The 27,244-nt window shown below is 45.9% G+C and overlaps 1 protein-coding gene across 6 annotated transcripts; it reads right to left on the reverse strand.

Moving 5' to 3' along the window:
* Window positions 1-493: 493 nt before the first annotated feature.
* Top3b (DNA topoisomerase III beta) lies at window positions 494-26,336 on the reverse strand. 6 transcript variants are annotated; one of them, XM_038345082.1, is made up of 18 exons: window positions 26,245-26,336; window positions 17,168-17,352; window positions 16,009-16,140; window positions 15,660-15,766; window positions 12,647-12,721; window positions 10,399-10,595; window positions 9,822-9,978; window positions 9,083-9,196; window positions 7,614-7,704; window positions 6,834-6,988; window positions 6,602-6,707; window positions 5,881-6,027; window positions 5,606-5,773; window positions 3,969-4,097; window positions 3,350-3,499; window positions 2,908-3,008; window positions 1,915-2,116; window positions 494-1,067 (listed from the first exon to the last, which is right to left on the reverse strand). In XM_038345082.1, exons 2-18 carry the CDS (start codon window positions 17,235-17,237, stop codon window positions 586-588), a joined length of 2,583 nt encoding a protein of 860 aa, XP_038201010.1. In that variant the 5' UTR covers window positions 17,238-17,352; window positions 26,245-26,336; the 3' UTR covers window positions 494-585. The 6 variants fall into 6 exon arrangements, with proteins under 6 accessions (XP_038201010.1, XP_038201012.1, XP_038201007.1 ...); XM_038345084.1 differs by having other exon boundaries at window positions 494-750; window positions 5,600-5,773; XM_038345079.1 differs by having other exon boundaries at window positions 5,600-5,773.
* Between the last annotated feature and the right edge of the window lie 908 nt (window positions 26,337-27,244).

Below are 27,244 nucleotides of genomic sequence, written 5' to 3' on the forward strand. Positions count from 1 at the left end.
AGCGCCTGAGGCAATACATTCTCACGATGAGAACAGGAGTCAAAACAGACCAACACCATTACCAGAGTCACACACAGGCTCTACGTGCCAAACTTAATTTCTGAGTGGTGGCCATAACAACATGGGTTAGGGATCTGGAAGCTAGGCTATAGGCAGTGAGCAAGGGATTGGGAACCAGGCTGGGTACTTCACCTGGCTCATCAAGACTTCTCTGGGCTGCTGATGCCCATCTTCCTGCTAACCTTAGAGTGCCTACTGCTTGTGTTGTATACAGCTACAGCACTGTACATGTACATACTTGGTATGAGCTATAGACTGATTGCTCCCATCAGGGGTGATGGCATTCTTGCTGGCACTGCATGGTGTGGCCAGAGCAGAGTACATTTTAAACTTTAAAGGATAGAGGGTAAAAGAGAATCCTCACAGGTTTCCATAGATACAGCTCCCGGCTCCTTTCACCAGTAAAAGGCCCCAGGCTTTTTGCTCCAGAGAATACAAAATAAAAAGCATTTTAATAGTTTCAGGTGCTCAAAGGCAACCACCATGACGTGTCTACACCGAGCTCGAGTGAGGGAAGATGGGTTGTCATACAAAGTAAGCAGCCAGGGCTGACATCTTGTCTTTTGGCCGCCTGGGGTTGGGTTTTCCTGGAGGCCTCCGGCCCCGGGCACGCCCACGACCCTGCCTCCTTCCAGGACCACCTCGGTGCATGGGATGGCAGGAGGCTGCATGCTTCAGCTCCACCAGCTCCTGGAAGACAGGGTCGCAGAAGATGCAGCCTGTGTGCTGTGTCTCGTTGCCAGGAAGCGGAGACTTGACTTTGTTGAAGTCTACATCGAGCAAGGCGGCCTCGCAGGTGTTGCAGGTGTCGGCTGATACCCGTACTCGGTGAGCATTTTCAAAGCAGTGTGCCACCACATTGCATGTATTGCAGGCCACCTTCCACTTGGGACCAGAGGTGGGGTCCAGAACCAGGACTCCGTTCTCACACTCCACACACTGGCCAATGCCCAGCATGCTCAGTGAGTGCTGGCAGGTAGGATGTGTGCATTCATTGCAGCCCATGCCTGAAGGGAGAAGAGTCCAGTAACCTAAACCTGCCCTGGCTCCCTCATCTCTGGCTCCTTTCAGTGTCAGATGGCTGGCTCCTTGTTCTAGAACAAAGCAGCACTCTTAACCTGCTTTGGGGGCATCTTGTTCATACTGGCCTGGGTTCTAAGTATCATCAATCTAGTTTCTGCCTATTTAAAAATGTTCAGTCCTCAACGCTGAGGATTCCAGCAGACCCCTAAATCCTCATTTTGTTTCTGAAGCTTATACTAATGACTATTCTAGTTTGCCCTCCAATCACCTGGTACTTATCTGCTGCTCTCTAAGCCACTTGTGGGAGGAAGAGAGCCTTATTATCTTGGCAGCATGAATGCAGACTGAGACCCTGAGGATTCCTTATAAAAGCCATGGGTAACAAGGGTGCTGGCTCCCAGTCTGAGACAGGGGATGGTACCACTGGAGAGTGGGTAAGTGTGCTGGCCAGTGAGCCCCTCTGGTGGCATGCTCTGCTTAGTCTGGATACATGCTCTCTTTTATTCCAGCAAAGGGTGCTAACGAAGACAACAGTAGTGTCTGAGAGCCTAGGGGGCTTTGTTTGTCAGGTGTCATTATCTGAGGCTGCCTGTCTCTTACTTAGCCCAGGCCCTGGGGCAGCGTTTGCTCCCTGCCCAGATCCTAAGTGAACAAGCCGCTTGCTCAATTATGACCCAGGCATACCCAGGCCAGACAGGCTGGCCAGTGCCAGAGCTGTGGCACAAGTATCTCCTGACCCAGCACTAGTGGGTATAAGTAAGGAAGGATGGGTAAGGGACCCATGGGAGTCTGGTAAGTATGAAGCTGGGAACAGCCATGGGCCATACTCACCTTTCTTCATGTCTCGGAAGGGTGGGTGGTTATAGCAGTAGGGACATAGTGGGTAGCTCTTGCCCCGGGAGCCTGAGGACCACAGGACCAGTTCAAAGTCATCCAATGGGCACCGCAGCTCCTTGTAGAGCTTGATGGTACCATTCTGGGGGAGGGTGTAGGTCTCGTCACAGTGGGAGCAGTGTAGGCGGCTTGGCTTGGCCTATGGGATGGAAGAGTAAGGGATGAGTGCTGCTGGGTCTGACTCTCTTCCCTATGTCCTTCACTCACAACACTGGATAGGTAATGTGGAATACCTAACACATACACCGATTGTACAGTTCAGTGTCAGGCAAGGACCTCTCAACTACTGGAGTGAGCCCCGTGACACACCTCCACTTTCCTAACTCTCTCACAAAGGCATGGATTCTAAAGACCCAGCAAGGGGCTGGTGGATGGTTCATCAGATAAAGGTGCTGGATGTTAAGCCTGAGTTCAATCCTAGTTCAATTCTAGAAGCCATTTGATGGAAGGAGAGAACTGACTCCTACAAGTCGTCCTCTGACCTCCACGTAGGTTGTGGAATGCATGTACACACACACACACACACACACAAAATGTAAAGCCCCCCAGAATGTTAACGATATTCATGAGAACAAGAGAGATGATGGCAGTGGGTGGTGGTGGTGTGCGCACGTCTTTAACCCCAGCAATTAGGAGGCAGAGGCAGGTGGATCTGTGAGTTTGAGTCAGCCTGCTCTACAGACCAAGTACCAGAACAGCCAGGGCTACACAAGGAAACCCTGTCTCAGGGAAAGAGAAATGGTGGCAAGAGTGAATGGTCACTGTGTATGTAGCCTGTGGTTTATGTTGTTGCTGGTGCTGATTCAGGCCTTTTAATCATTCTGTGTGACAACTGAGACAGTGAACCTTATTTCTGCACGAGGCTTAAGGTGATGCCTGTGCAGGAATACTGCAGGCACAAGTGGCTATAGTCCTTCAAGCCACACATACCTGGATATACTTCATAAATCGATGGCACTTCCCACAACGTGAGAGGGGCTTGCCTGTGGCAGCCAGGGGTGAAAAGGATACCTCCATCAACTCATCCATGCCTGAGAACAAACAGCACAGGAGTAATGTCTCTCCCGGTCTTTGGCAGCCCTCCCTCCAACAGGTGAGTTGGTGGAACTAGGTAAAACTACAGCTGGCCTTTCTAGGCCAGCATACATGGTCAATGGTCCAAGTGTGACTGTGTCAGTGATAGACTATGGAGCTGCTGCTTTGTACATCCCTGATGTAAACTTTAATTAACCTGCTCCCGACAACAGCTAATGAGGAGACATTATTGTTGTGACCTGCAGGACCTTAGAGCCCAGATCTGGCAGTGAGCCTCAGGAGGCTCTATCCTATTGGAATGGCTGCTCATGAGGGGCAGGGGAGAGGCAAGACTTACCAGCAATAGAATCAACAAAGTAGTGGAACTTTCTTTTGAAGATATCCAGGGTGTGGCCCAGGACCTGGTGGTAGTCAGCTTTGCCCTGGGCAATCAGGTTCAACTGCTTCTCCACTGCACTGCGGATGGTGGGGAGTACCAGCTCTGCATCTATAAGCCAGTGAGTGGATGCTGCTGTGGGCATTGGCACCTGGAACCTGCCACCGCAACAGGCAGGCAAGACCTGCTGTCTTGCTTGACCCAGTCTTTCTGGGTTCCCCTTGGACTGTTTGTCTACAGAGTTGAAAGGCATCAAGGGCAGCTCCTATTGCCATCAGACTTTTCTGTGCAGAATGGCCAGGTCTGTGTTGCATTCTTCCATTTCCCAAAGAACTGGGGGCACACTTTAGTGGGCAGAGATGGTGGGTATCTTAGTGAAGAACACAGGTTTGGTTTGTAGAAGAACCCTCTGTTGGACCCATTATAATCTGTTCATTCATCAGATTCCCACTGCAAAGATGTTGTAGGGACTAGGGAAACGGATGAGGAGTACAGGGCCACTGCAGGAGTCAGCAGAGCCACAGCACAGCAAGGAGCCTAGATGCCCAGCAGGTCATAGGTAGTGGGTAGAGAGACTCACCAATCTTGTAGTAACCATGTACCAGGACGATGCCAAGGTTGGTGGGCTTGAGCCGGCGGCCACTTTCCACAGTGACATAGTTGCGCTGGCAGATGTTGTTGATGTGCACAGGGATACTGGCATCAGTCCCTGGAATGCACAGCATGGCTCTGGGTATTCCTCAGCCTGCCCCAACAAGATGCTCTGGACTATGCACTCTAGTTTCATCCACCTGTCAGAGGAACCCTGTTTTTCGGACCCTCCTAGACATCCATGGAAGGAGCATCATGTCACAAACTGAAGCTTATTTTGCTCACTGGGTCCAGGCTGCTGTCTCCTGTATGGCTGCCAGAAGCCATGACGCAGAAAGGTTCCCAAGACAGAGCAGGGCTGTCTCTGCACTGTGCTGGCATAGCTGTGAACCTAAGGACAGCCTTCACTGGTGTTTATTTTAGTTTTGTAGTTAGAAGACAGAGGCCCAGGGCTGTTAACAGAGTCAGAGGACATTTCCTGAAACCATTAAATACAACCTGGCTTTTCCACCTGGCTGTGGCACATATGCCCTCTAGATGTCAGAGCCCAGCTTCTCCCAGAGAGTTCATAAAGCTACTGCTGAACCTCTCCCTCACCTTCTCCCTCTCTCTGGGCCCTTCACAACACCCAAGGCATGTTTCCTACTCCAGGAACACAGCTTCTTTTACCTTGCAGAAGTTTCTTGATAGAGAGGTGGAAGGTGAGGCATTCTGCTGTTGCTGGGCAGAGGATGTGAAAATGGAACTTAACACTGACTGCACTCCTATCTTTCAATGGGTGCTGTGAGCAAGTTTTACAGGGAATATACTGGCACTGGGGGTTAAGGAGCCTTCAGAGGTTCCATGGCTCCTAGCCAAGGGTAGGACTTGGCCCCAATCATGGCAGTTTGCACCTGCAAGAGTTCCTGGATGGCTGTTATAGTCAGATCCTTTTTTTTCTTAAAAAAAAAAAAAAAAAGACAGTCTCACTCTACAGCCTATGCTACCTTTGAACTTGTGGCACTCTTTCTCAGCTTCCTAAGTGCTAGGATTACAGATGAGTCAGTATGCCCATGGACCTTGTTCAACAGCACTGCCCTCACTCACTTTCCTGTTCAGAAGTTCACACAAGAACTCTGTTCACTGTCCCAAACTGAAGTGTATGTTGGTCCTTGGGTCCAGAACAGTCTCACATGTGGGTATGAGAAGTCAAAGACATGGAAAAGGTTCTTAGCATTTGGCTAGGCCATCAATGGGAACTTGCTGCAGGCTGAGCTTACTCTCAGATTACTTCAGGCACCTAGGCCCTGGGGAGAAGCAGACCCAGACCAGAATTCTAGGGTAAGCCTGCCCAGTTAGTTGTGTTTTGGGGATGCTGATCTCTTCCAGGAATCCTTCAGAATCCTGGGCTAGCCTTGAGTCTGGTGGGCACTTGTCATGCACCATGGGTCTCATGGTGCACAAGGCTGTATCACAGTCTTCATATGCAAAGGCCTTGTAAACAGCTTTACTCAGAGTCTGCCTGGAGCCACAGGTCTTACACTGGGCACCTGTGACCACACGCTGAGCCAGATGCATATGGATCAGGGACAGGCTTACTAGCATCACCTCTTGGCCCAAACCCTAGATCTGGGTACCCACCGATACCATGCTTCTCCATGAGTGTGATGAGCTCAGCCTCAGTCAGATAGTCTGGTGGGCTCGTCTGCTTCTCTAGCATCTTCACCTCACCCACAGTGAAGGTGTCACCTTTCTGGCATGTGGGCAGACTTTCTTCCAGGGGCACGCTCTGCCAAGGCATGATCTCTGTGAAGCCTAGAGAGATACCACTGCCATTTGAGGTCCCCACCTGGGCCTCCCATCAGGGATCCCATGTGTCTGTGCAGATGAGAAGAAAGGGACCCCAGGGCCTGCCATTTTACCTGGGGAGATGACTGTCTTTCCCGAGCATGTAAATTTTTCAGGCCCAATTCTGAAGGAGATAGTGCTCTGTAGATACTTGCAGTCATGGCTGACTGTGGCAATGAAGTGTCTGGTGATATACTCGTACAGTCGCCATGCATCACCCCCTGTGAAGACTGAGTGTTACCAGGTGTCCTGGACTAACAACAGGGTCCTGGCATGAGTACCAAGGATGTATGCATACTTATGATGTCAGGGATTGAATGTAGGGCCATAAGCACATATCAGGCAAAGCCATATCTTAAGTCCTATTCCCAGCCTCAAAGTCTGAAGGAGGTAAATCCAGCAAAGGAAGCTGCCTCTGCTGCCTGGGTGACCCACTTACATGTTTCCAGTAGACTTCCCTCCCTTCTCTACAGGCATTGTTTTGGAACAGAGTCATCAGAACAGCCTTAGGCTAGGTAGGAGATACAGTCTACCTTTGAGCTCTGATACTCTGCCTCATTCCCTAACACAAGGCTGGATGTAGACTGGCCTCTCCCCAAGCAGCTACAATCACTTATCTTCTGTCTTAGGTGCTTGGTGATGAGAGCTTCACTAAGCCAGTGACAGGCTGAGGAAGAGCCGTACTGATAAAAGGCCCGTCCCTGTCCACTGGTGCCATGTGCCTGCAGCAGCTTGCCCTTCACACCCTGGAAGCTTGAGGAGTGTGAGAATGTTGGGAAGAGGCGCGCCCAATACCTAATTCAGCCTCTGTAGCTGACTTCATAGGTGTGATGGGAGGATGGTCGCCGGCATCATGGCCTTTCCGTGGGCGGTTGATGCCTTCTGCTAACAATTGCTTTACCTAAGGGATGGAAGGCAAAGCAGAGTCAAGTTGGGCTGACTGCTTCCCACTGGTCTTGCATTTGGTCAAAGCCTGTCCAGAGGCCACAGCTGATGGGCTATGCAGGGCAAGGCCCACTCCACTCACCAAGTCTGCCCAGTAAGGGTGGTTGGCTTGCTGTCGCAGAGAGCCCTTCAGGTCAAAGTTCTCGGGATAGTGGGTGGTTTCTGTCCGTGGGTAGCTGATGTAGCCCTGTGTGTATAACCTCTCAGCTATTTGCATGGCATGCTGTGGTCCCATACCTGCCAACAAACAGGAGGCTCAGAGGTCTGCAAGGTGGTCAGGAGCTCACCCACAGGCTTGGGCAGTCTTGTTTCCCCCCAAATAGGCCAGCACCTCCTAAGAGGGCAAAGAGCTCTTAGTGGGTATTGCCAGGGCTCAGAGGTAATGGCTGGGTGGGTACTTGGGACATAGCCTGTCTCCAAACGTGGGCCCAATGGGAAACACTGCTCACTGTTCCATGGTACCAATTTACAGTGCTCATAGTGGCGCTGATGACACAGTCTGAACTAGGCCTCTGGGTAGTTGAACACACCTCATTTCTGTGCCCCTAGGCTTCTGTACTCTAAGAGAGCTTGTCCTACTGCTCTCTACCCTGGGAGCTCTGCAAAGACAGTGCTTTAGGATACAACTGTCAAAGACCACCCATTTTTCAACCTAACTCTTGTGATAGCTATGGAAGCAGTGCTTACAGAAGTCCTATTCTAGGACTTACGGAGAAAGGAAACTCACATGAGACTCAAGATCCCATCTCCAAAGCTTCAAACATCATAGCACGAGAGGTGCTTGGTGGGTTAAGATACTGGCTCTGCCCTATGCTGGTCTAGAGATGTCTTTGGGGAGCTTTAGGGAAATGCTTTTACATACCCAGAGCTGAGCTGGCCACACGCAGCATCTCCACTGTGTTTAGGGCAAGTGGTCTCTGCTTGGCCTTTTCTTTCCTGCTTGTAGCCTCCACCTGAGGACAGGACAGATGGAGGAACATTTGGCAAGACGAAGAAGCCATAACAGAATTAAAATGTGTGGACAAAGGTCTGAACTAATTAATTTGGTCTGTTTCTGAAATTCACTTTTCCCCAGCAGTCTGACAACTGAACTGAATATTTAGATAAAGAAAGCAAGAGGGGAGGGGGAATAAGAAACACACATTCTGTTTTCCTTGAAGGAAGAATAAAATGAGGAGAAATGGGGAAGAACTGAGAACTGGTGGAGGGGCTGCAGATGTAAATCCCCCTGAAGTCAGTATAGGCCCAGCCCCAGGGTAGCCTGTGGGGTGTGGTAGGGAAATGGCTGCTGCTGGCTGTTTGTGAGTGCTGTCAACTGGGGCCCTAGCATTGCAAAACCTACCTATTTTTTAAAGGAAGCTGCAAGTCATGATTTCTATGCTAAATCTCCCATTTGCTCAATGATAACCATTTTGAAATTATCTATGGGCCATGTTTGTCCAGTGAGCTATTACTTCTCACTATGGGGTAGCATACCCATAGAAAAGTCGACTCTGTTTTGCCTACTGCAAAAATAATCCAAACAAAGCAGCCAGTCTGTTGCCTTTACCAATCTTACACAGACTGGACAGGGTAACACATTCTGGACTCCAGACCAACAAATACGGGTGCTGACACTGAGGATATCTGTGTGCATGTGGCCTGGAGGTTAGGGTTCCTGATATCACCACCATGGAACAGCAGAGCCTGAGCAAAATGGCATCAAAAGGTGGCTCGAGAAAAGCAATTAGAATGTGACTGGAGGAGGCCTGAAGCGGCTCCGTGATGATCAGCCGTGGAGTGCTGTATCTGCTCCAGCTGTGCAGTCAGCCTTTGCTGAGCAGCACCATCTTCCTAAGCACCAAGAAGCAGATCCCTCTGATATAAAAAAGCCCAGAGCAAGAAATACTACCACTCAAGTGTGAAAATTGACTGAATATGAGATCTCAGACCTATATCCTTCTAGATGTGTGACCTCAGGCAAGTTCACCAATGCGTATAAAGGTCTGTCTGCAGCTGGTAGCTTTGGATACTGTAGACAAGAAACATCTGTGTTAAATGGAGTCTGGCCAGAGGAGACTTGCACCTGGGAGTGCGGAAAGAGACAGCAGAAATGGCCCTGGAGTGTCTCAGGTGTGGACAGCACCGGAGGTAGTACTTCACAGCTGCTGCACGGGCAGAAGAATGTTAGGAATGTATGTGCGAGTAACCATTCATTTGTCTGAGAAGCCATCTGCGTTTCACAAAAGGCAGAGAGGCATGGTTCAGCATCACAGTGATTCCTCTGATCACAGGTTTCTAGGGCCTGCCCATTCAGGACAAATATGACAGATGTGGACAGAGAAAGAATACCTGAGCTTCTTTCTCTGACTTTGTCATGTTTAAAAACATCTGTGCAATTTCCCGGTCGAACACTCTAACACGGTCCCAGTCCAAAAGGAGAGACTCCTCTTTTTTGGTATGAACCTGTAGGAGAGACAAAAGGAAAACACACTGCACGGAGGAAAACCAAGGCAGAGGAGCTGGTTTTGTCCACAGGCAAAATGGTCTAGCTCTGATGTCTCATTGAGCACCACAGTCCTATTGAGGTGGACCCTTAACAGAGCTGTGCCTCTCACGCCATTCCTGTCTATCAAGGCCTGCCTACCCAAAGTACCTTCCCATCCCCCACATAGTCCCTAGCCTTGGAGGTAACCAGAACTCTGTCTGTTTTAAACCTCTGTTATGCTTTAGGAGGTTTTTATGTAAAAAGGCTCTAAAAACCAATGAAGTTTGAAAGCACACAGTCTTCATTCTATGCTTGGACTTCCCCACTGCAGACAATGGCTGAATGGCTGACCTCACTTCACACCCCCAGAGGGAACTCACTCCTACTTATCCGAATTTAATGCATCCAGATTCAGTTCAGCCTACTGTCCCCATGAAAGCTGGCGCCTCTTCCTCCTGGGCACCGGGACCAACAACTGTTTGGTTCTGTAACCCACACTCGTGCACTCAGCCTGGAGTTAATGAAGTGCTGATGCTGACCAGGAAAACTCTCAGAGTCCACACCCCAAACCTACAACACAACAGGAGTTGAAGGGAGGAGAACCTTGGCTTGTAGCACCCAGTAGGTCTCTGGTTTGAAGGATTGGATTTTATCATGTCTTTCCACACAGAATCCCAGGGTAGGAGTCTGACATGGCCCAAAGGAGATGAGAGAGCTGTCTAAATCTCCATATTTTCCCTGGAAATACTTTGTTTGGAACCTACAGGGTTGGGGAAGAGAGAAAAATGGTGGATCAGTAATTCATTCTAGACAAATCCTAAGCAAACCTAGCTTGTGGATCTGGGGGTACATGAAGAGAGGTCACACAAGGAGGATGCTCTTCACTTAGAAGACAGCAAAAGTGACAGAGCAGAAAGTCATCAAAGAACAGGATGTTCATTCTGTGTGCACAGGATGGAGCGAGGATAGAATGCACACAAATAAATAATCTGCTTCTGAAGTTGTGGCCTATATGATGTACACCTGATAAATATGCAGTTTTATTGAGTTTTTTTTTTTTTTTTTTTTTTTTTTTTAAAAAAAAAAGGTATCTCTGGTAGCTTATGCAGGCTCCAAAGACCATAGGCAAGGCAGTACCCTGGCTCAAGGGGCATTATGTGCACGTGGCAGGAAACAGCACCTAGTGAAAGCACAGCCGATGCGTAGGTCTAGTTCCTGGCGGGCATCCACTGAGAGTGCCTCATTGTGGTCTGGCTCACTCAGGCGGGTCATGGCATTACAGATGTCTGTGTCAGTGATGGAACTGAACCTGGCCCGGAACACTGTCTTCTCACCACTGTGGGCATTATTCATGACAGGCAGAATGGCATCAAGGACCTGGGAGGAAGAATACTGGCTGTGGTTAATGCCTACATCCTGTCTTTCACTCTTTGGCCCCACTGCAGGGCTAGCCCCCTTCCAGGGCTAATCTTTCCCCACCCATTCTAGGTCCCCCTATATCCCTTTGTCCTTTCAGACAACTCAGCCTCCCCACAAATCCCTTACCATGTGGCTGACTCTTCTTCTGGTTACCTACACTTCCAGATAAGATATCCACCTACCCCATTAGCCCAGTTCCTTTCTTAGTGTTGCCCCACAGCCACTACCCTCTTTCATTTCTCTTGTGCTTTTATCCAAACCAACCAGTGAGTGCCAGTGCCAAGCACATAAAGGACCTCACACTCCAAACCCCTTCCCTTTTCTGGAAGTAGGGAGTGCTTGGATGGATAGGCAGAATATTTACTTACTTACTTACTTACTTACTTAATTTATTTATTTATTTATTCATTTATTAATTATGTATACAACATTCCTTCCATGTATGCTTGCATGCCAGAAATGCCAGAAGAGGGCACCAGATCTCATTATAGATGGCTGTGAGCCACCATGTGGTTGCTGGGAATTGAACTCAGGACCCCTGGAAGAGCAGTCAGTGCTCTTAACCTCTGAGCCATCTCTCCAGCCCAGATACGCAGAACTTTTACATGACAGGAGAAAAAACAAGGAAAAGAGAAAATGTGTAAGAATGGGAAGGTTATTGTACACCTTATGTGTATGTGGGAGCTGTGTGGCCATGGAATTGAGGCTTAGGCTATACAGAGGGAGGAAAGCCACTAGAGAAGCTGGAGCATGCAGTGACATCATTAAGGGAAAGCAGGACCCATAAGCAGCTATTGTTTCTAGCCCCAGAGGGCATACTCCTGTGAGGTGGACAGGGAAAGAAGAGAAGCAGGTATCTGAGAAGGAACAGTACAGAATTAAGTTTGCTAAGAGAGCTATACGAGAATGCTGGGTACCCTGAATTCCTGTTTTACTGGAACCATCTCCTGCACTTGTGTGTCAATTCCCAGGGAGGGCTGGAACATAAGGACACCGAGGTGACCTGTATGGAGCCACAGCGTGAGGGGCACTAGTAGGAATAGCAGGCATAGCCAGCAGCATTAAAGTGTCATTACAGAGGGCACATGGAAAACCTTCACCAGCCTCCCTACAGGCAGGGCTCCCAAGGATAAGTAGGGCAGAGGACATGCGAAGGTGGGAGGTGAGACCTGGGGCTGGAGTGATGGCTCCTTGGTTAAGAGCACTTGCTCTTGCAAAGGACTCAGGTTTGCAACCATGAGTAACTCGAGTTCTGGGGAATCTGATACTCTTTACTGATTTCTGAGGGCATCAGACATAAACACAGTACACATACACACATCTAGACAAAACACTCATATGTATTAGGAGATTTTCAAGGAGATTAACAGCAACTGAAGGTCTGATATAGGCATGGAGCTAGGCAAACACTATTATATATATTATATATTATATTATATATAAATATTATATATAAATATATATAAAATGATGACAATAATAATAATAATAATAACAACAACAAGTTATTATTATTGGTATGTGTATGTGTTTATGTTCCATGGTGTGAGTGTAGAGGTCAGAGAAAAACTTTCATGAGTTGGCTTTCTCTTACTACGTGGGGCTCTGGGAACTGAATTCAGGTTGTCAGACTTGGTAGCAAGCAAGGAACCATCTAGTTTATGAATTAAAAAAAATAATTATTTAACTTTATGTGTATGTATGTATGTATGTGCCCCATGTGCATGCTTGGCACCCTGGGAGGTCAGAAAGAGGGCATTAGATGCTTTGGAACTGGGAGTTATAGATGGTAAATCTGGGTCCTTTGTAAGAGCAGCTCTTAACCACCGAGCCATCTCTCCAGCCTTAGTTCTATGCATTTTAAAGTAGCTACAGATTTTCTGAAGCAGAGAGTGGGAGAAGACTTTTGTTTTAAAGCTACTATACTTCCTATGCTAGCCTCAGGAATAGTGACAAACTCAGGTCAGGAAGGGTGAGGAAAAGGGAACCAGAGTGCTCCCCACACTCACCTCAAAGCAAATATTCTCGCCTTCCTTGTCACAGTCCAGCCACAGCACGACATAGTCACAGCCTCTGCCCTCCACCTGTCACAAAGCACACATTGACAAATCTCTGTAGCATTCCCCTTCAGGGACAGGAGATGAAGCCCCGTACTGAGCTTCCAGTTGGAGGACCAAGCCTGGGCTGAGCAAGAAGCTGTCTGAAGCGAGGCTATCTTAGAACTCAGAAAAGATTTTGGTTCAGAACTATCATATTGTTAGATCAAAATATTATAATTACAATATGATCGATCCTTCTGTGATAGAAATGAATACTTTACATTGGCATGGACTTTGGTTTATTAATATAAATTTAAGGTCAATTTTGTTATATGTATATTTCTACTCTTATTTAAGGTATTATGTTTATACAGCTCATTTGAAAATGTAATGTATAATTAAAAATATGGATTAATAGATAGTCATTTATAATAGTCAAACTTGTAGTCATGTTAGTTAGGTTTTCTAGATGTACAGAGATATATTTCAGTAAGATAATCTTCAACACTTCAAAGAACTACAAAATATGGCATTTAAAATGTTTTAAGAGTTTAGACTTTTCTCGACAGTGAGACACGTCTGCTTCTGGCAGTGCCAATTACTTCAGGAGGCATCAAAAGGCTCCTTACGAGTTTGTTAGCCATCTGGGTAAGAAACTGCTCTTGCCTAGACTGCTGGATGGTATGCTGTACAAACTGGACATGCAGGACTCACAGAAAAATGACTGCTGAACTTGCCTAAAGGTGAGATAATCCTTTAGGGTTCTTGCTTCATGAAAGAGTCTGCCAGACATTCTGCAGGACATAAACTGCCAATATAGGTGAAACAATCTTTCAAATTTCCTGCTTCATGGAAAAGTCTGCCAGATACTATGGGCCTGTAGACTCAAGATGGATGCCCCAATGTTACAAAAGAACTTTGGGTGACTGTCCAGGCAGCAAGATGTCTTTGTTAATTTTAAACTTTGGAAGTTGCTTACAATGCATTTCCTGTTTACTTGGGTAATATTATGTCCTTCTGGGGTCTTTGATGGAGTTGAAGACAGATAGTTATAATTATATAGTTTTCCTTGGTTGTGATGGAAGATGAATTAGATATAGAACTTTAGACTTACAAAGACAGGATAAAGTATCTTTCTTAATTTGCCAAATGGAAATGGACTAAATATTGTACTATAATTCTTGCTTGATAACTGTTTTGTTGTATGTAATTTTACTATGTTAAAGTTAAAAACCTTCCTTTTTACTTAGACAATAAAAGGGAGATGATGTGGGATTCCCCTCTGTATGGTGTGAATATGTCTTATTACCATTGGTTAATAAAGGCTTTGGCCTATGGCAGGGCAGAATATAGGTAGGCAGGAAAACTAAATTGAATACAGGGAGAAAGAAGGCAGAGTCAGGCAGTCACCATGTAGCTGCCAGAAAAGAAAGACGCCAGAACCTTATTGGTAAGCCACAGCCTCGTGGCAATACATAAATTAATAGAAACGGGTTAATTAAAGTTGTAAGGGGCTGGAGAGATGGTTCAATGGTTAAGAGCACTGGCTGCTCTTCCAGGGGTCCTGAGTTCAATTCCCAGCAACCACATGGTGGCTCACAAACATCTGTAATGAGATCTGGCGCCCTCTTCTGGCATGCGGGCATACATGGAGGCAGAATGTTGTATACATAACCAATAAATAAATCTAAAAAAAAAGATGTAAGAGTTAGTTAATAAGAAGCCTGAGCTAAAGGGCCAAAGAGTATGTAATTAATATTAAGCCTCAGACTGGTTATTTTCTAAGCAGGCGATGGAGAAAAACCTGATCCAGGGGCACCAATGGACAGAGAATATTTGTAGCTACACTTCTGCTTGTGGTGTGGTATATGTGTAAGGCTGTGCAGGTGCATAAACCTGCTGGCAGAGGACAGAGTGGGTTTCTAGGTACTTTGCTCTACCATTTTGTCTTATCCCCTTAAGACAAGGTTTCCTGCTGACCCTGGAGATGTGTGGTTGGCCAGCAAACCTCAGTAATCCTTCTGCCTTTGTACTCCATAGCACTCACCATGGGTGCTGGGATCCAAACTCAGGTTCTCATGTTTGTGCAGCAAGTGTTCTTACCCAATGAGCCATCTCTCTAGCCCCTATGATAGATATTTAAAAAATACTTACTTTTATTATGTGGTCACAAAACATATGTGCTCCATAATTTTCAGAGGGAAATAAAGGATTAAAGTGGATTTATTGAAGGTTTTATTTTTAATAGTTTTCAAACATATATATATAAATATATAAAATATACTTTGATTATATTCAACCCCATTATTTTTTCTTGTCCACTTTCACTGACCCTCTTTTTCTCCTACAATGTGACCTTAATGCCCTTAATGCCCTGATCTAAATAAACATTCAGTGAGCTGAAATATTAATAGTGGTTGTTTTGGATCATGTGGCCATACTTTTTTCTTCTTTAAATTTATCTTTACTTTTTAGTTTTTAAAAAAATAGTGTCTACATATTTATTTACTTATTTTTAAAAGGTTTATTTATTAATTATGTGCAGTGTTCTGTCTGCATATATTCCTGCAAGCCAGAAGAGGGCAGCAGATCTCATTATAGATGGTTGTGAGCTACCATGTGGTTGTTGGGAATTGAACTCAGATCTTTTGAAGAGCAGTGAGTGCTCTTAACCTCTGAGCCGTCTCTCTAGCCCATACATATTTATTTTAAAATTGGGAAAACCCTTTAGCTGAGCCATTATAAAAGCTCTCCAAAATTGGTCACAAGGATGTCTGGGACAGGGAATCAGGCATAGATAGTGGTGCAGCAGAGCGTACTCACAGAAAGGGCAGAAAGATGGGTCCAGGGCTGCCACCAAGAAGCCCTGGGTATTAAGATGTGGATGAGGACACAGATAATGGTGCAACAAGACAGCTGTTGGCACCTATGATATAGGGAGCTGGGAGGGGCCTCCTTGGTGAGCTTTTACTCCCTCACATACCTGCAGGAACTTGACCATGTTCAGCTTGGGGTTAGCTTCCTTTTTCTCTGTTGGAGCTTGGCTGAATAGCTCCGCAGGATCCACCTTATCCCACTTGTTGTACTTTCCTGTAAACCATACCCATGAAGACACTGAATCACACTTCACAGTTCACAAAGGCTCAGCCTCTACAGTTGTCACAACCCTAGTTACAAGGTAGGGCACATCATGCAGAGATGGGTATGGGTACTTTACCCAGTGACTAGCCCACTTCATGGTCTGTTGGAAACAGGCTTTAACTGGATCCTGGATAGTGCTGTACAGTGCTCCTTTCAATAGGACAGGGACAGGAGGGGAACAGTCATCTTACCCAGAAAATCCAGGGTCATCACATGACCACAGACAGATGTCATCTTGAAGTGGACAGGCTGGCCAGCGAAGGTTCCTGTGTACTTGTGCACTGAACATGCCCCATTCAGCCCTTTGTGTGAGGACATGTTCCCTGGTGAGGAAGGCACACAGACAGCTGTGAGGTTGAGCTGCAGATGCTGTAGGTCCCTGAGCCTCCATGTTGACTCTCAGAGGACAAGAGTCCTCCTTCCCCAAAGTGGTCATTGGTAACTTTCCCCAGCCCACCTGCAGTTAACTAGGTCCTGGGTGACTTAACAGTGCTCAGGGACAAAGGAATTTATGAAAATTTAACAGTGACTCACACCAGAGTCCCATATTGGCTGGGAACAAGAGGCAGAGACTCTTGGATTCTCACCGCATCTGTTCTTTTTTCAATTTGAGTTCTACCTTCATTTATTTAAAGGTTACCAGAAACTTCGTAATTATCATATCCTATGTTTCCTCAGCTGAATACTCCTGATACTTGGAGATGAGATGATGTCTTCTGTACCTCTCTGGACCTTTGGATGCGTTCTCAGCTTAAGTAGGGGCTCTTTCTCCTCCAACTGTTGGTAAAAGGGAGGTCACAGTGGATGTCTGCTATTGCTGGGTACTCACCCAGGATCCAAGTGTTCTTCCTATTTAGAGGGAAACAAGCCCCTATGTATGGCCTCAATTGCAGAGTGGATCCTGATGAGAAAATCTTCCTCTATTTTCCTGCCTTGTAAGTCACTGGCCATTTGTGAGTGATATGAACTGTGGAGGATGTAACCGTAACAACCTCAAGGGTCTAATAGGCAGTAGTGAGTATTTAGTGGTGCAAAATTCAAGACTTAGTCTCATCTACCTCCTTCCAGGACTGCTTCTTGTGCTTATGAGCACTGCCCCCTACTGGTCTAGCATGCTGACAAACACTGCCTCCTTCACTGTTTTTCCTGCAGGCTTCAGCCATGATATTGCACATACAGCACATCATAGGAGACTTGCTACTGAGGTGTTTCCTAAAACCTGTCAATCCCAGCCGAACCTTCCAGCTGGGAGAGGTACACTTTTGGAAAAAGAAATGCCCTAAAAATCACAAATGACTGTGCTCACAGGTTAAAACAATCACGCAGCCTAACATTTTTTTCTTTTCTTACCTCGGGAGAGGATTTTGGCAATGGACTGTGCCAGGGATGGCTTTTCTGCTACCATGAGCACGGTCTTCATTCCTGTTTCCGGCTGTTAGGGCCCACAAACTGTAGCACCCACACCCAAGACAACAGCAGTGAGAAAGCTTAGAAACGTCTCCTCTGTAGCTCCACACGGCTGCCAGTGCTGACTCCTGAAGGGAAGAGAAGACAGTACATTTACCCCATCCCCTCCAGGGCTCAGGGAACTCTGTGATGAGGGCAGGAAGACGGTACAGGATAGAAGGAGTGAAGCGTTGTGGAAAGCCTTCTTCCAGGCAGCAAGGACCTAAGTGCAGTTGCTGAGGGAAGGAGAAACATTTCCTTCAGTGGCGTAGTGTCTAGGACCCTGTAAATAACCTAATGAAACTTACTGAGTCACACACACACAAAGATGATATGAAAGAAGAAGGGAATCACAGAGAATGGGGCAAAAAGGGCAATCAGTCATGAATGTAATAAAATACATTATATTCATGTATGAAAATGTCATGATGGAACTCACTAGTAGGTATAATTAACATTTGCTAAATGACTGGGTTGGCAAGATGGCTAAGTGGGTAGAATAAGGAAAGTCACTTTTCTTTCTTACATTGGTACTGGAGATGGTACTGAGGGCCACCAGTATGCTAAGCAAATATTTTACCACTCAGTTATACCCCAGTCCTAAGGAAACTAAATTAATGAAAGCTGAGGGCAAGAAGAAAATCTGGGAAAACTAGACAAAATCTGGCCTACAACCTACTGCTCAGGTTAAAGCAAGTGGGAGTCTGGCTTTATGCAGGGGAAGCAAAAGTGACACTATAGTTTTACGTCAAGTTTGCTGGAAAGATGCTGGGAACTACAGACCTAGACTCACAGGCTAGGAAAGGATATGGATGTCCAAGTCCCTGGACTTGGGATACCTGTCTGCAAACTCTTATCTTATATGGCAGAGGAATGACTAATTTCTAGGTTGAGAAAGGTACTTTATCTGGCTGGGATATATGTTACTCAATGCAGACAGCCAGGCCAGGGCCCCCTAGGCCCTATGAAAACTATCATATGGCCTGAGACCCACTAACTGCACAGTGCAGTCCCCATCAGAACACAGCAAGCTCTTCCTAAGTAGCCTCACATCTACCTTACTATCCTATTATTTTGCAGGTCATACTCTACAATCAAATTACAATTTCACCCAATGGGGGGAAACCTATTTGGACTAGGACAAAGAACAGGATTCCCCAAGGAAAGAGAAATAGAATACATTGTAATGGAGATAAGAAGAGGAAACTAGAATAGGAGGATTAAACAGGGAAGGGACTAGAAGGATAAAGGAAAGAAAATGAGGAGGAGCAACTAATACTAAAAGCCATTTGAGAAACCATATGGAAACTTACTCCTGCAGAAGCTTCCTAAAATAGAATCATATGAAAGGAATCAGAAAGGAGTTGCTGAATAACAGAGGAGACAATACCCCAACTAGACATCTTATGCCACCAGGTAAAACCTTCAGTGCCAGGAATGAGTTACATCTTGTTGAGTGAGCCTATGGGGCCCCCTAGAAATCCCAATCTTAGCAGACTGTTGTCAAGGCTATTGGTTGCTCTCCACAATAATAGGGCTAAAGCCCTATTACTGAGAACACTTACGAATACCATCAAACATCAAATGTGGAGAAGCAGAGCTTGTTCCAAACTAGAGGTTTCACCCTACTGACTAGCATTTATGGTATTGCAAAGTACTCTGCATGCCACCAGAGAAGAAAGGTAATTATCATCTCTTCCAGCTACAATCTTCCCGACCTCCAACAGAGACTTGCAAGTTATATTGGTACCACAGTGGCACGAATGCTATGGGAGTAACTAACTACTTCCTGACTGGCAAAGGCATAATTAGTTTCTTCCAACAGAGTCTCAATGTGTATATTAACCATACCTCAAGGCAGGCACTATGCCCAGGAGTAGTTGGCCAACCCAAAATGAACCGAAGAGGATTTTTGTAGTCTTTTTGTCTCATTTTGCTTTGTTTTGGCATTCTTTTTGTCTTATTGATCTTTCCCTTGTTTGATTTTCACTTGTACTTTGTGTGTGTGTGTGTGTGTGTGTGTGTGTGTGTGTGTGTGTGTGCGCGCGCGCGCGCTTTGCTTTTTTTAAGCAGGGGAGAAGAAAACAAAGTTGAGTGCATAGAGAGGTCATAGAGAGGTGGTGAGGAATTGGAGGAGGGGAAAACATGATCAAAATATATTGTATGAAAAAGTAAAAATCTTTTTTTCATTAAAAATGTCTTAAAAAAATAAAACAAAAAAATCCAACCATATTTGGGCACTTAGAAGGCAGAGGTGAGAGGATCAATAGTTTAAGGTCACTGGCTACACAGAACACTCAAGGCCAGCCTGGACTACATGAGACTCCATCTCAAAATAGCAAAACCAAAAAACATCCATTTAGAGCCTTGCCTGTGCTCCCTGGCTGAAATGTTCTACCATTCTGAAAAACACTGTTTGGTGACCCTCTTCTTTTTGGCTTATTTTTGGGGCAGTGCATGGAGCTGTACTGAGCCTTAGAGTTCTACTAACACTGCTTACCAGAGTCAAGGCTCTCCTCTCACACCCACTGTCCTTGGCCAGGCTTCTGTCTTAACTAACTCACATTACACTGCACTATGGCCAGTGATCCCCTGCAAGAGGTCATACAAACTTCATATCTGGACCACTGTTGCCCCCTGCTATTGTTTTCTGAAACACTAAAGCCTGATGGTAGAGCAGGAAAAAAGACAATAAACACAAAAACCCTACCAAACCAAAATGACAACATACCAACCAAAATAAAATGGAGTGTGTGTGTGTGATTTGCATTTCTTACTTTCAAGATTTCTTTTGTTATGTGTATAGATGTTTTGTCTATATGTGTGTCTGGGCATCATATGCATGCAGGGTCCGTGGAAGCCAGAAGAGGGTGTTGATTCCCTGGAAATGGAGTTACAGATGTCAGCTACCACATGGGTGCTGGATACTGAACCTGGGTCCTCTGCCAGAGCAACAGATGCTCTTAACTGCTAAGTCAACTCTCCAGCTCCTTTTTCCTTTTCGTTGTTGTGCTGGGGTTTGAACCCAGGGCTTCATGCAATCCAGGCCATAACATGAATCCTACCTCCAGTTTCCCTTCCTTTTTGATCTACAGACATACAGCATTATTATTTTGAGATAGAGTTTCACTCTGTATTCCAGGTTGGCCTTGAACTGGTGCTAATTCTCCTATCTCAGTTTCTCAAAGTGCCATGATTATGGGTCTGAGCCACCATACCCAATTGCATTAATGTTTATAAATAAAGCATTGTGTATATTAAAAAACTGAAAGAGCTTTGTTCAGACAACTAGGCAACCTTCTGGGGAAAAAAGTGATGTGAGACATTTACTTTATAACTTGAGATGGCTCAGTAAGGTGCTTGCTGTGCAGGCCTAAGGACGCAGCTTTGAGACCCATATAAAAGCTAGATGTGGCGGTATGGGCTTAGAATTCCAGCGCTGGAAAAATGGAGACAGGCTGGTGATGGTGCTCACCGCTTGGCTAATCTAGTAGAAATGACGAGCTTCAGGTTTACTAGAGATTCTGTCTCAAAAAAAAAAAAAAAAAAAAAAAAAAGGAGGAGAGCAAGAAAAGGAAAACCTTGACTTCTGGCCTACAAGGGCAAGCATATCTGCAAACATAAAAAGTTTCTTTTTCTGTTTACTTAGAGTTGCTTATATATTTTGCTCACAATTGGGGATAATTGGACTGCTCCCTTATTTTGAGGAATTGTAAAAGAGAATCAGAATTTTGCTGGAGATGGCTGAGCAGGTAAGAGTGTTTACTACTCCTGCAAAGGACTGGAGTTTGGCTCCCAGCACTCATATGGGTAGCTCACAACTACTTGTAACCCGAGTTCCAGGTTCTGGCCTCTATGGGCACTATACTTATGTACACCCCCTCTTATATATACATAATTAAAAGTAAAACCTAAAAAAAATATTTTGTGATATGAAAGGCTGTGTGACAACACTCATAAAAAAAAAGAAGAGTTAAAGTAAATCTGTAGTTAGTAGCAAAGACCAGCGTGGGACAGCTAGACCAGAGCCATCTGTGTAAGTGCACCTCCTCAGCAGTTCCCTGCCTAGAAATGAATGCCATCAACAGCAATTTTATTGAGCAACTACAATACTCTTGGTCCAGTCCTGGGTTCAGGTAAGATGATACAAAGCAATACTGGTTCATGTCTTCTTAGAGCTCACACTACACTGTTATGTCTCCATGGGTGAGAAGGGTCAGGGTAGGACTGGACAAGATGGCATCTGGGAGAGGTGTGCAGGTGATCAGGGAAGGTGAGGCCTGGAGAGAGGTGGCTGGACAGTTGGAGGGGCAATAAAGTGGATGGTGTGGGGTGGGGAAACCGGGTGTCAGTGTCCATTACCGTGGAGTTTAACAACCTGACCTCAAATGTTAAAGGGACACACAGCTGACACACAGGTGACTGGACCCTGAAGAGCCAGGGCTAGGCGAGACTGGGATGGAATAACACAGATAACCTCTAGATCTTTGGCTTAGACAACTGAAGGAAGAGATTCCTGCTGGCTGATGGAAACTTGAGAGAGCAGCGGCTGAAGTCAGAATTCAGGAGCGGTTAAGGTGTGGTGGAGGAAGCAGCAGTGGTACATGGGAAGGAACGCAGCTGGGAGCCAAGGAGATGAAGAGGAGCCATTGGATGGTGGCAGGAGAGGTGAGGCCTGAAATCTAAGAAAAGAGAACACTTTAGTGTCTTTTATGACAGCACTACAGTGTCAGATGCAGGCTGTGTGATATGGCTGCCAAGAACTGACCATTGGGTTAAGCGACCTGAGTGAAACCCAGTGACCCTGATGGGAGCCATCTATTCAGTGACAAACGCAAAGGCTGATGGGATGAATTCTAGAAAATCCCAAGTGTGCTTTTACATTTTGTTTTGAATGGCACGCCACTGTGATAACTGTCCCTGTAGAACAGAAGGAAGACAAAGGAATGGGGAAACTGCTGGAGAGACATCAGAGTGGGTGAAGGGTCGAGAGGCAGCTGGCTAGCCAAGGGCATGGAGAAAAGGCTGGGAAGGTGTCCAGGTAGTTTGGGGCTCAGACAGGAAGCAAAGGAGGTGGCACTGCTCGATCAGGAGAGGGCAGAGGTTAAGAGGCATGATCAAGATGGCAACCTAATTCTAGGAGGGGAAGGAAAGGGTGTTGGAAGGGGCTACAACACTGTGTTATGTGGGCTGTAAGGATAAAAATCTTGGTACTAAGGTGGGAATGAAGTCAGAGGGATCAACACTTGGCTTTTAAGATACTGAGTCAGGAATATAGATAGGCTTAGATAATGAACACTGATCTGAGGAGGGACCACAGAAACAAGAGGTAAGTGCTAGCAAGACTGTTCATGTGGACAGCGAGCCCTGTGAGGTAGAACCAGAAGAGACATCTACGAGAGAACACTACTGGGGAATTCTCTGCAGCATCATCATTCAAAGTAAAAGAGCAGAACCAACCTAGTAGTCAACAGGGAACTGGTTACAAAAAAGAATGTCATGTAAATACCTCAGAACACCCAGGGGTCACCAAGATGAGTTACATAGGGAACCTTATGCAATTAATCCAAATAGAAAGCATTGTTATCAGTGATCAAACACATCTATGTTTATATATGCTCTTACAAAAGGCAGATGCATCTGCATACAACTTGGAAGCAGTTGCCTGGGAAGGGTGTGAAGGTCTGGTGGTGGTGGTGGTTCTAGCTTGTCACAATCCCTTCTGTATTATTTAAAAATTTCCTGTCTTGGATGTGTGACTGATGGAAGAGAACAAAGACAATGGATTTTAGAATACTGACGGCTGCAAAGAGCACTGTTCAGAAACAACGGAGATGTCAACAAATACTCCTCCACCAAAGGGGTTTCTACTAAAGGGGTTTCTGCTACTCTTTATGATGTACGGAAGTAGCCTAAGTCAAGGTTAGCCTGGGCTTCAGTTCTTGCTGTAGAGCCACAAAGAAATAAATTTTGTTCCAAATAAAAACTTGAATGTTTTCCCTAAATATACAATGTCAGGGGGAAAAGAGCCAAGCTCTTAAAATGTACTTGTTCTGACTTCCTGACTCATTTCCCCCTGAAAACCATACTCGGGCACCATAGGTCTGTCTCTATATGGATTGTGTCTTGGTTACTGCTGTTTTTCTTTTTCTCTTTTTTTTTTTTTTTGGTTTTTCAAGGCAGGGTTTCTCTATAGCTTTGGAGCCTGTCCTGGAACTAGCTCTTGTAGATCTGGCTGTCCTCAAACTCACAGAGATCCACCTGCGTCTGCCTCCCAAGTGCTGGGTTAAAGGCGTGCGCCTCCACTGCCTCGCTTACTGCTGTATCTTTGGCATTGTGTGCACAAGGCCCGTTTGTTGGAGCAATGAATAGATGGAACAGTCATGTTTCTGATGTTCACTCTGGGCAAGTTTTGGCTTAACCACAGTCAGAGGCCTAGAAGTGAAATTTAAAGGAGACATGGGGCCTTCCTCTCTCTCATACAGAGATGTCAGAAGCCAGAACGGAAAACTGGAAGCAGGAGACTGTTCTATGAAGGATTTTTGAGTTTCCTGTCTCTTCTAAAGAAAGGAGAGGCACTGGATAGTCCTGCCAGGGTTGCTGGGATGGGGGCATTGTCATTATATTGCTCTATAATGGGAAGGTGGGTCACACTAGAGCTGGAGTGGAAGGACGTGGATTTGCCCTGGCCCTGTTTGCTCTAAAACCTGTGCTCTAAGATTTTATCCTGTTGCTTCTGAGAATATCTCTGTTGCACTGCCTGCAGCACTTACTAAGCCGGGTGTGGACTCTATCAGGTCCTTGTCTTAGAGCCCCTAGAACATAAGCAAGTTCTGGGAGAACAGGGACTTTTCTTTGCTCACCCTAATGGGAAGAAGTAGATGATGAGCAAACCCTGTTGAATGAATGTCTGAATACAAGAGAAAAATTTGTCTGTAATGCAAATAAAATGCTTTAGGGCCTTAAAATTAAAAAAAAAAACAAAAAACAAACCCAAAACCCAAACTGAAAACAAAAACTTACTTTAGGCAAGTCATGGTATGAGGCAAAGGCAGGGAGATCTCAGTGTGTGTTTGAGGCCAGTCTGGCCCATACAGTGAGTTTCAGGCCAGACAGGACTACACAGTGAGGCCTCGGCACATAAAAACAAGAGCAGCACGGCACTTTAACCATAGGGGCTGCAGACACTTCTATCCTAGGTGATCTTCTTCCATCTCTACCTCTCCTCTGCAGCCCAAGATTCTAGGTTATTGAACAAACTGTCAAGGCCCTTCAGACACAAACATTCTGCCTTAGCAGGGATTATGTCTTTTGTCCAGGAAAAGGAATATAATTGGAATTATACATATACATATATACACATACACATTATATACATCCAGGAAAGGAACACTTCCCTTTCCCCAGACCAGAGTCTACCTTTTAAAAAGATCTCTGCAGATGTAACTGTAATTCTCTATGAAGGCACATCTTCCATTTCAAAATGGAAACCAACGAGCAACCCGAACCTGATGGCTGACATGCATCACTTATACACCGCACTCACTTCTGACTCAGTAACACGTCAATTCACTTAAGTTCTTGCTTTTTGTGTATGTGGAGAGAGGACATTGAGACAGTGCCTTGTGTAGCCAAAGCTTGCCTCAGAGTCACTATGTAGCCAAGGATGGCCTTTAATTTACATTCTTTCTGCCTTTAACTCCTGAGTGTTGGGAAATACAGGTAAATGCCAAAATGTCTGCTAAGATTTTTTCTATATGATCACTTAAATATATAAAATAGACTCTGTAACATAAACCTACATGACACACCAAGTTCGATCTTGTTTCCCAATGCTCTGAGACTAGTTTGTCCTGTTCGGGAGTGAGGTAAGCAAGTGCTATTTAGGTGTTCACTGCAAAGAGAGAATAGCAAGGCAGCCTGTTTATACTTTGCCAAATCTCACTGCCAATGCCACCATCACTGCATCCTTTTGGAGACATTGTAAATATGGGCATTTCATTTCTGGCCAGTGTCTTATGAAGTAGCAGATTTCGTCTGAAGAGGAGGCCTGGAAGAGGTCAGCAAAGCATCGAAAGTCTGAGTATTTAGCACTCCAGTGACGTTTAACAATCTACAGACTCAGGAAAACAGCCTACCTCTTAAGCTCCTTTGTACTGAGTATGCTGCAGCTCTATCTACCAACATCTCTATAAAATAGGAGTTAAATAAAAAAAAAAAAAAACATTTATTTTTTTATGTGTGCGTACATGTATGGGTGCACACATGAGCAGGCTACAAGTGGAGGTCAGAGGGCAGCTTTGGGATTCGGCTCTTTTCTTTTACCATGTTGGTTCCAGGGATTGAAATCGGGCTGCCAAGTTTGGTTGCAAGAACGCTGAGCCATCTCAGCAGCTGAAGTTTTAAAGCCAGAGTAAATTGCAATTCGCAACAATTAGGAACTAGTGAGAAACCTTGGCAAGTTTTGTTTCTGTTTTTGCCTCTCCTACTATCAAACCCTGACTGTTCTGGCTTCTTACGACCGGTTCCCAAAGGCGTGAGTGATAAACAGGTTCAGGGAGGTCACAGTCTTCCCTCTCACCTATGCGTAAGTGCTGGCTCTCGATTCTAGTTCACGGGTTCACCCAAGTTTTCTCCAAGTCAGAGAACAGCCGCGGTCTCCAGACGGAGAGGCGGCGCGCGGGCCTCTGTGGGCGGCACGGCCTCCCAAGCCGGTTTCCCTACCCGTGAGTCGGGGGGAAACACCTCACCTCGGGGCCGCGGGGCGCTCGGTGGAGGAGCCACAGTCGCCCACTCCGCGCCGGCCCAGCATGGCCCAGAAGCCCCACCGCGAGAGCCGGGCGCGGCGGCGAGAAAGTGGCGCCAGGCAGGGACCGTGCTCCGCGCCCCCGCCCGGGTCTGAGCTCCGCTACTATTCCGGAAATGCCTGAGGAAAGCGAGCGTTTTCTGCTTCCCCGCGCCAGCAGCAGCCCACCGCTCACCCGCTGTGCCGCTTCACCGGGCTTCTCCGGTGGCCACTCGCGCATCCACTTCCGGCTCTGTCCGCATGTGGCGTCCCCTCGTTTGTTCTCCGATGTCGACACTTCGGTGTCTGAAAGTTCCGAGGCTGGTGAGTTCCGGGTGCCGAGCTGTCTGCATCCGATTTGGTGCAGCTGCGGTTCCCCAAGCCTCCACTATATCCCTTCTTCTCCCTGCATCCTGGAGGGGGGTCCCCCAAAAATCACCCAGAGAAACAATGATAATGATTGTCATTATGGATATGAAAACTGACATGAAAACAGATGCTATTAATAATTAAAATAATTTTAAAATTGCAGAAAACAGACTTCTTTCAGAGTTAGAAACTTTTGAGAGTCAAGGATGGTGACTCATACCAGGAATTCTTTCAGTAATCAGGAGACTGAGGCCAGTCAGGAGCTACACATTGAGTTTCATTCTAGCCTGGACTACGTGCTATACAAAACAAAGCAAAAAAAAAAAAAAAACCCAAAAAAACCCCCCAAAACTCCCCCCAAACCCCCAAACAACAACAAACAAAACCACCTAAAGTATTATTTGTGTTAATATAACTGGGAAATGATGTATAAATTTTTTTTAGAGAATTAGGATCACAGAAGTTTTAAAATAGTTTCATGACTTTATTAGCATATTGCTCTTAATAGCCTGGTGTAGCGACACATAACCTTTAATTCCAGAATTGGGGGGGGGGGCGGCAGAAGCAGGTGGATTTCTATGCCAGCCTGGTCTACAGAGCTAGTTCTAGAACAGTCAGGGCTACACAGAGAAACTCTCTCTCAAAAAATGAGAGAGAGAGAGAGAGAGAGAGAGAGAGAGAGAGAGAGAGAGAGAGAGAGAGAGAGAGAGAGAGAGAGAGAGAGTTCTCCTGGTTTTAAACCATCACTCTGACAGTCCTAACAAGCTAGGGTTGGGCACCCATTCTGAATACGTCAGTGAAAGAGACAACTAAGGCTGCATGACTGC

Source organism: Arvicola amphibius, chromosome 10 (assembly GCF_903992535.2).
Source record: "Arvicola amphibius chromosome 10, mArvAmp1.2, whole genome shotgun sequence".
Taxonomy (NCBI): domain Eukaryota; kingdom Metazoa; phylum Chordata; class Mammalia; order Rodentia; family Cricetidae; genus Arvicola; species Arvicola amphibius.

Excerpts from the sequence above, each read along its gene's own strand:
- Top3b (XM_038345079.1), bottom strand. The coding sequence starts at position 17,237 with ATGAAGACCGTGCTCATGGTAGCAGAAAAGCCATCCCTGGCACAGTCC. Across the intron at positions 3,500-3,968 it reads ACATGGTTACTACAAGATTG|ATGCAGAGCTGGTACTCCCC; the intron begins GTGAGTCTCTCT and ends ACTGGCTTATAG. Across the intron at positions 1,068-1,914 it reads CTTCCGAGACATGAAGAAAG|GCATGGGCTGCAATGAATGC; the intron begins GTGAGTATGGCC and ends TTCTCCCTTCAG.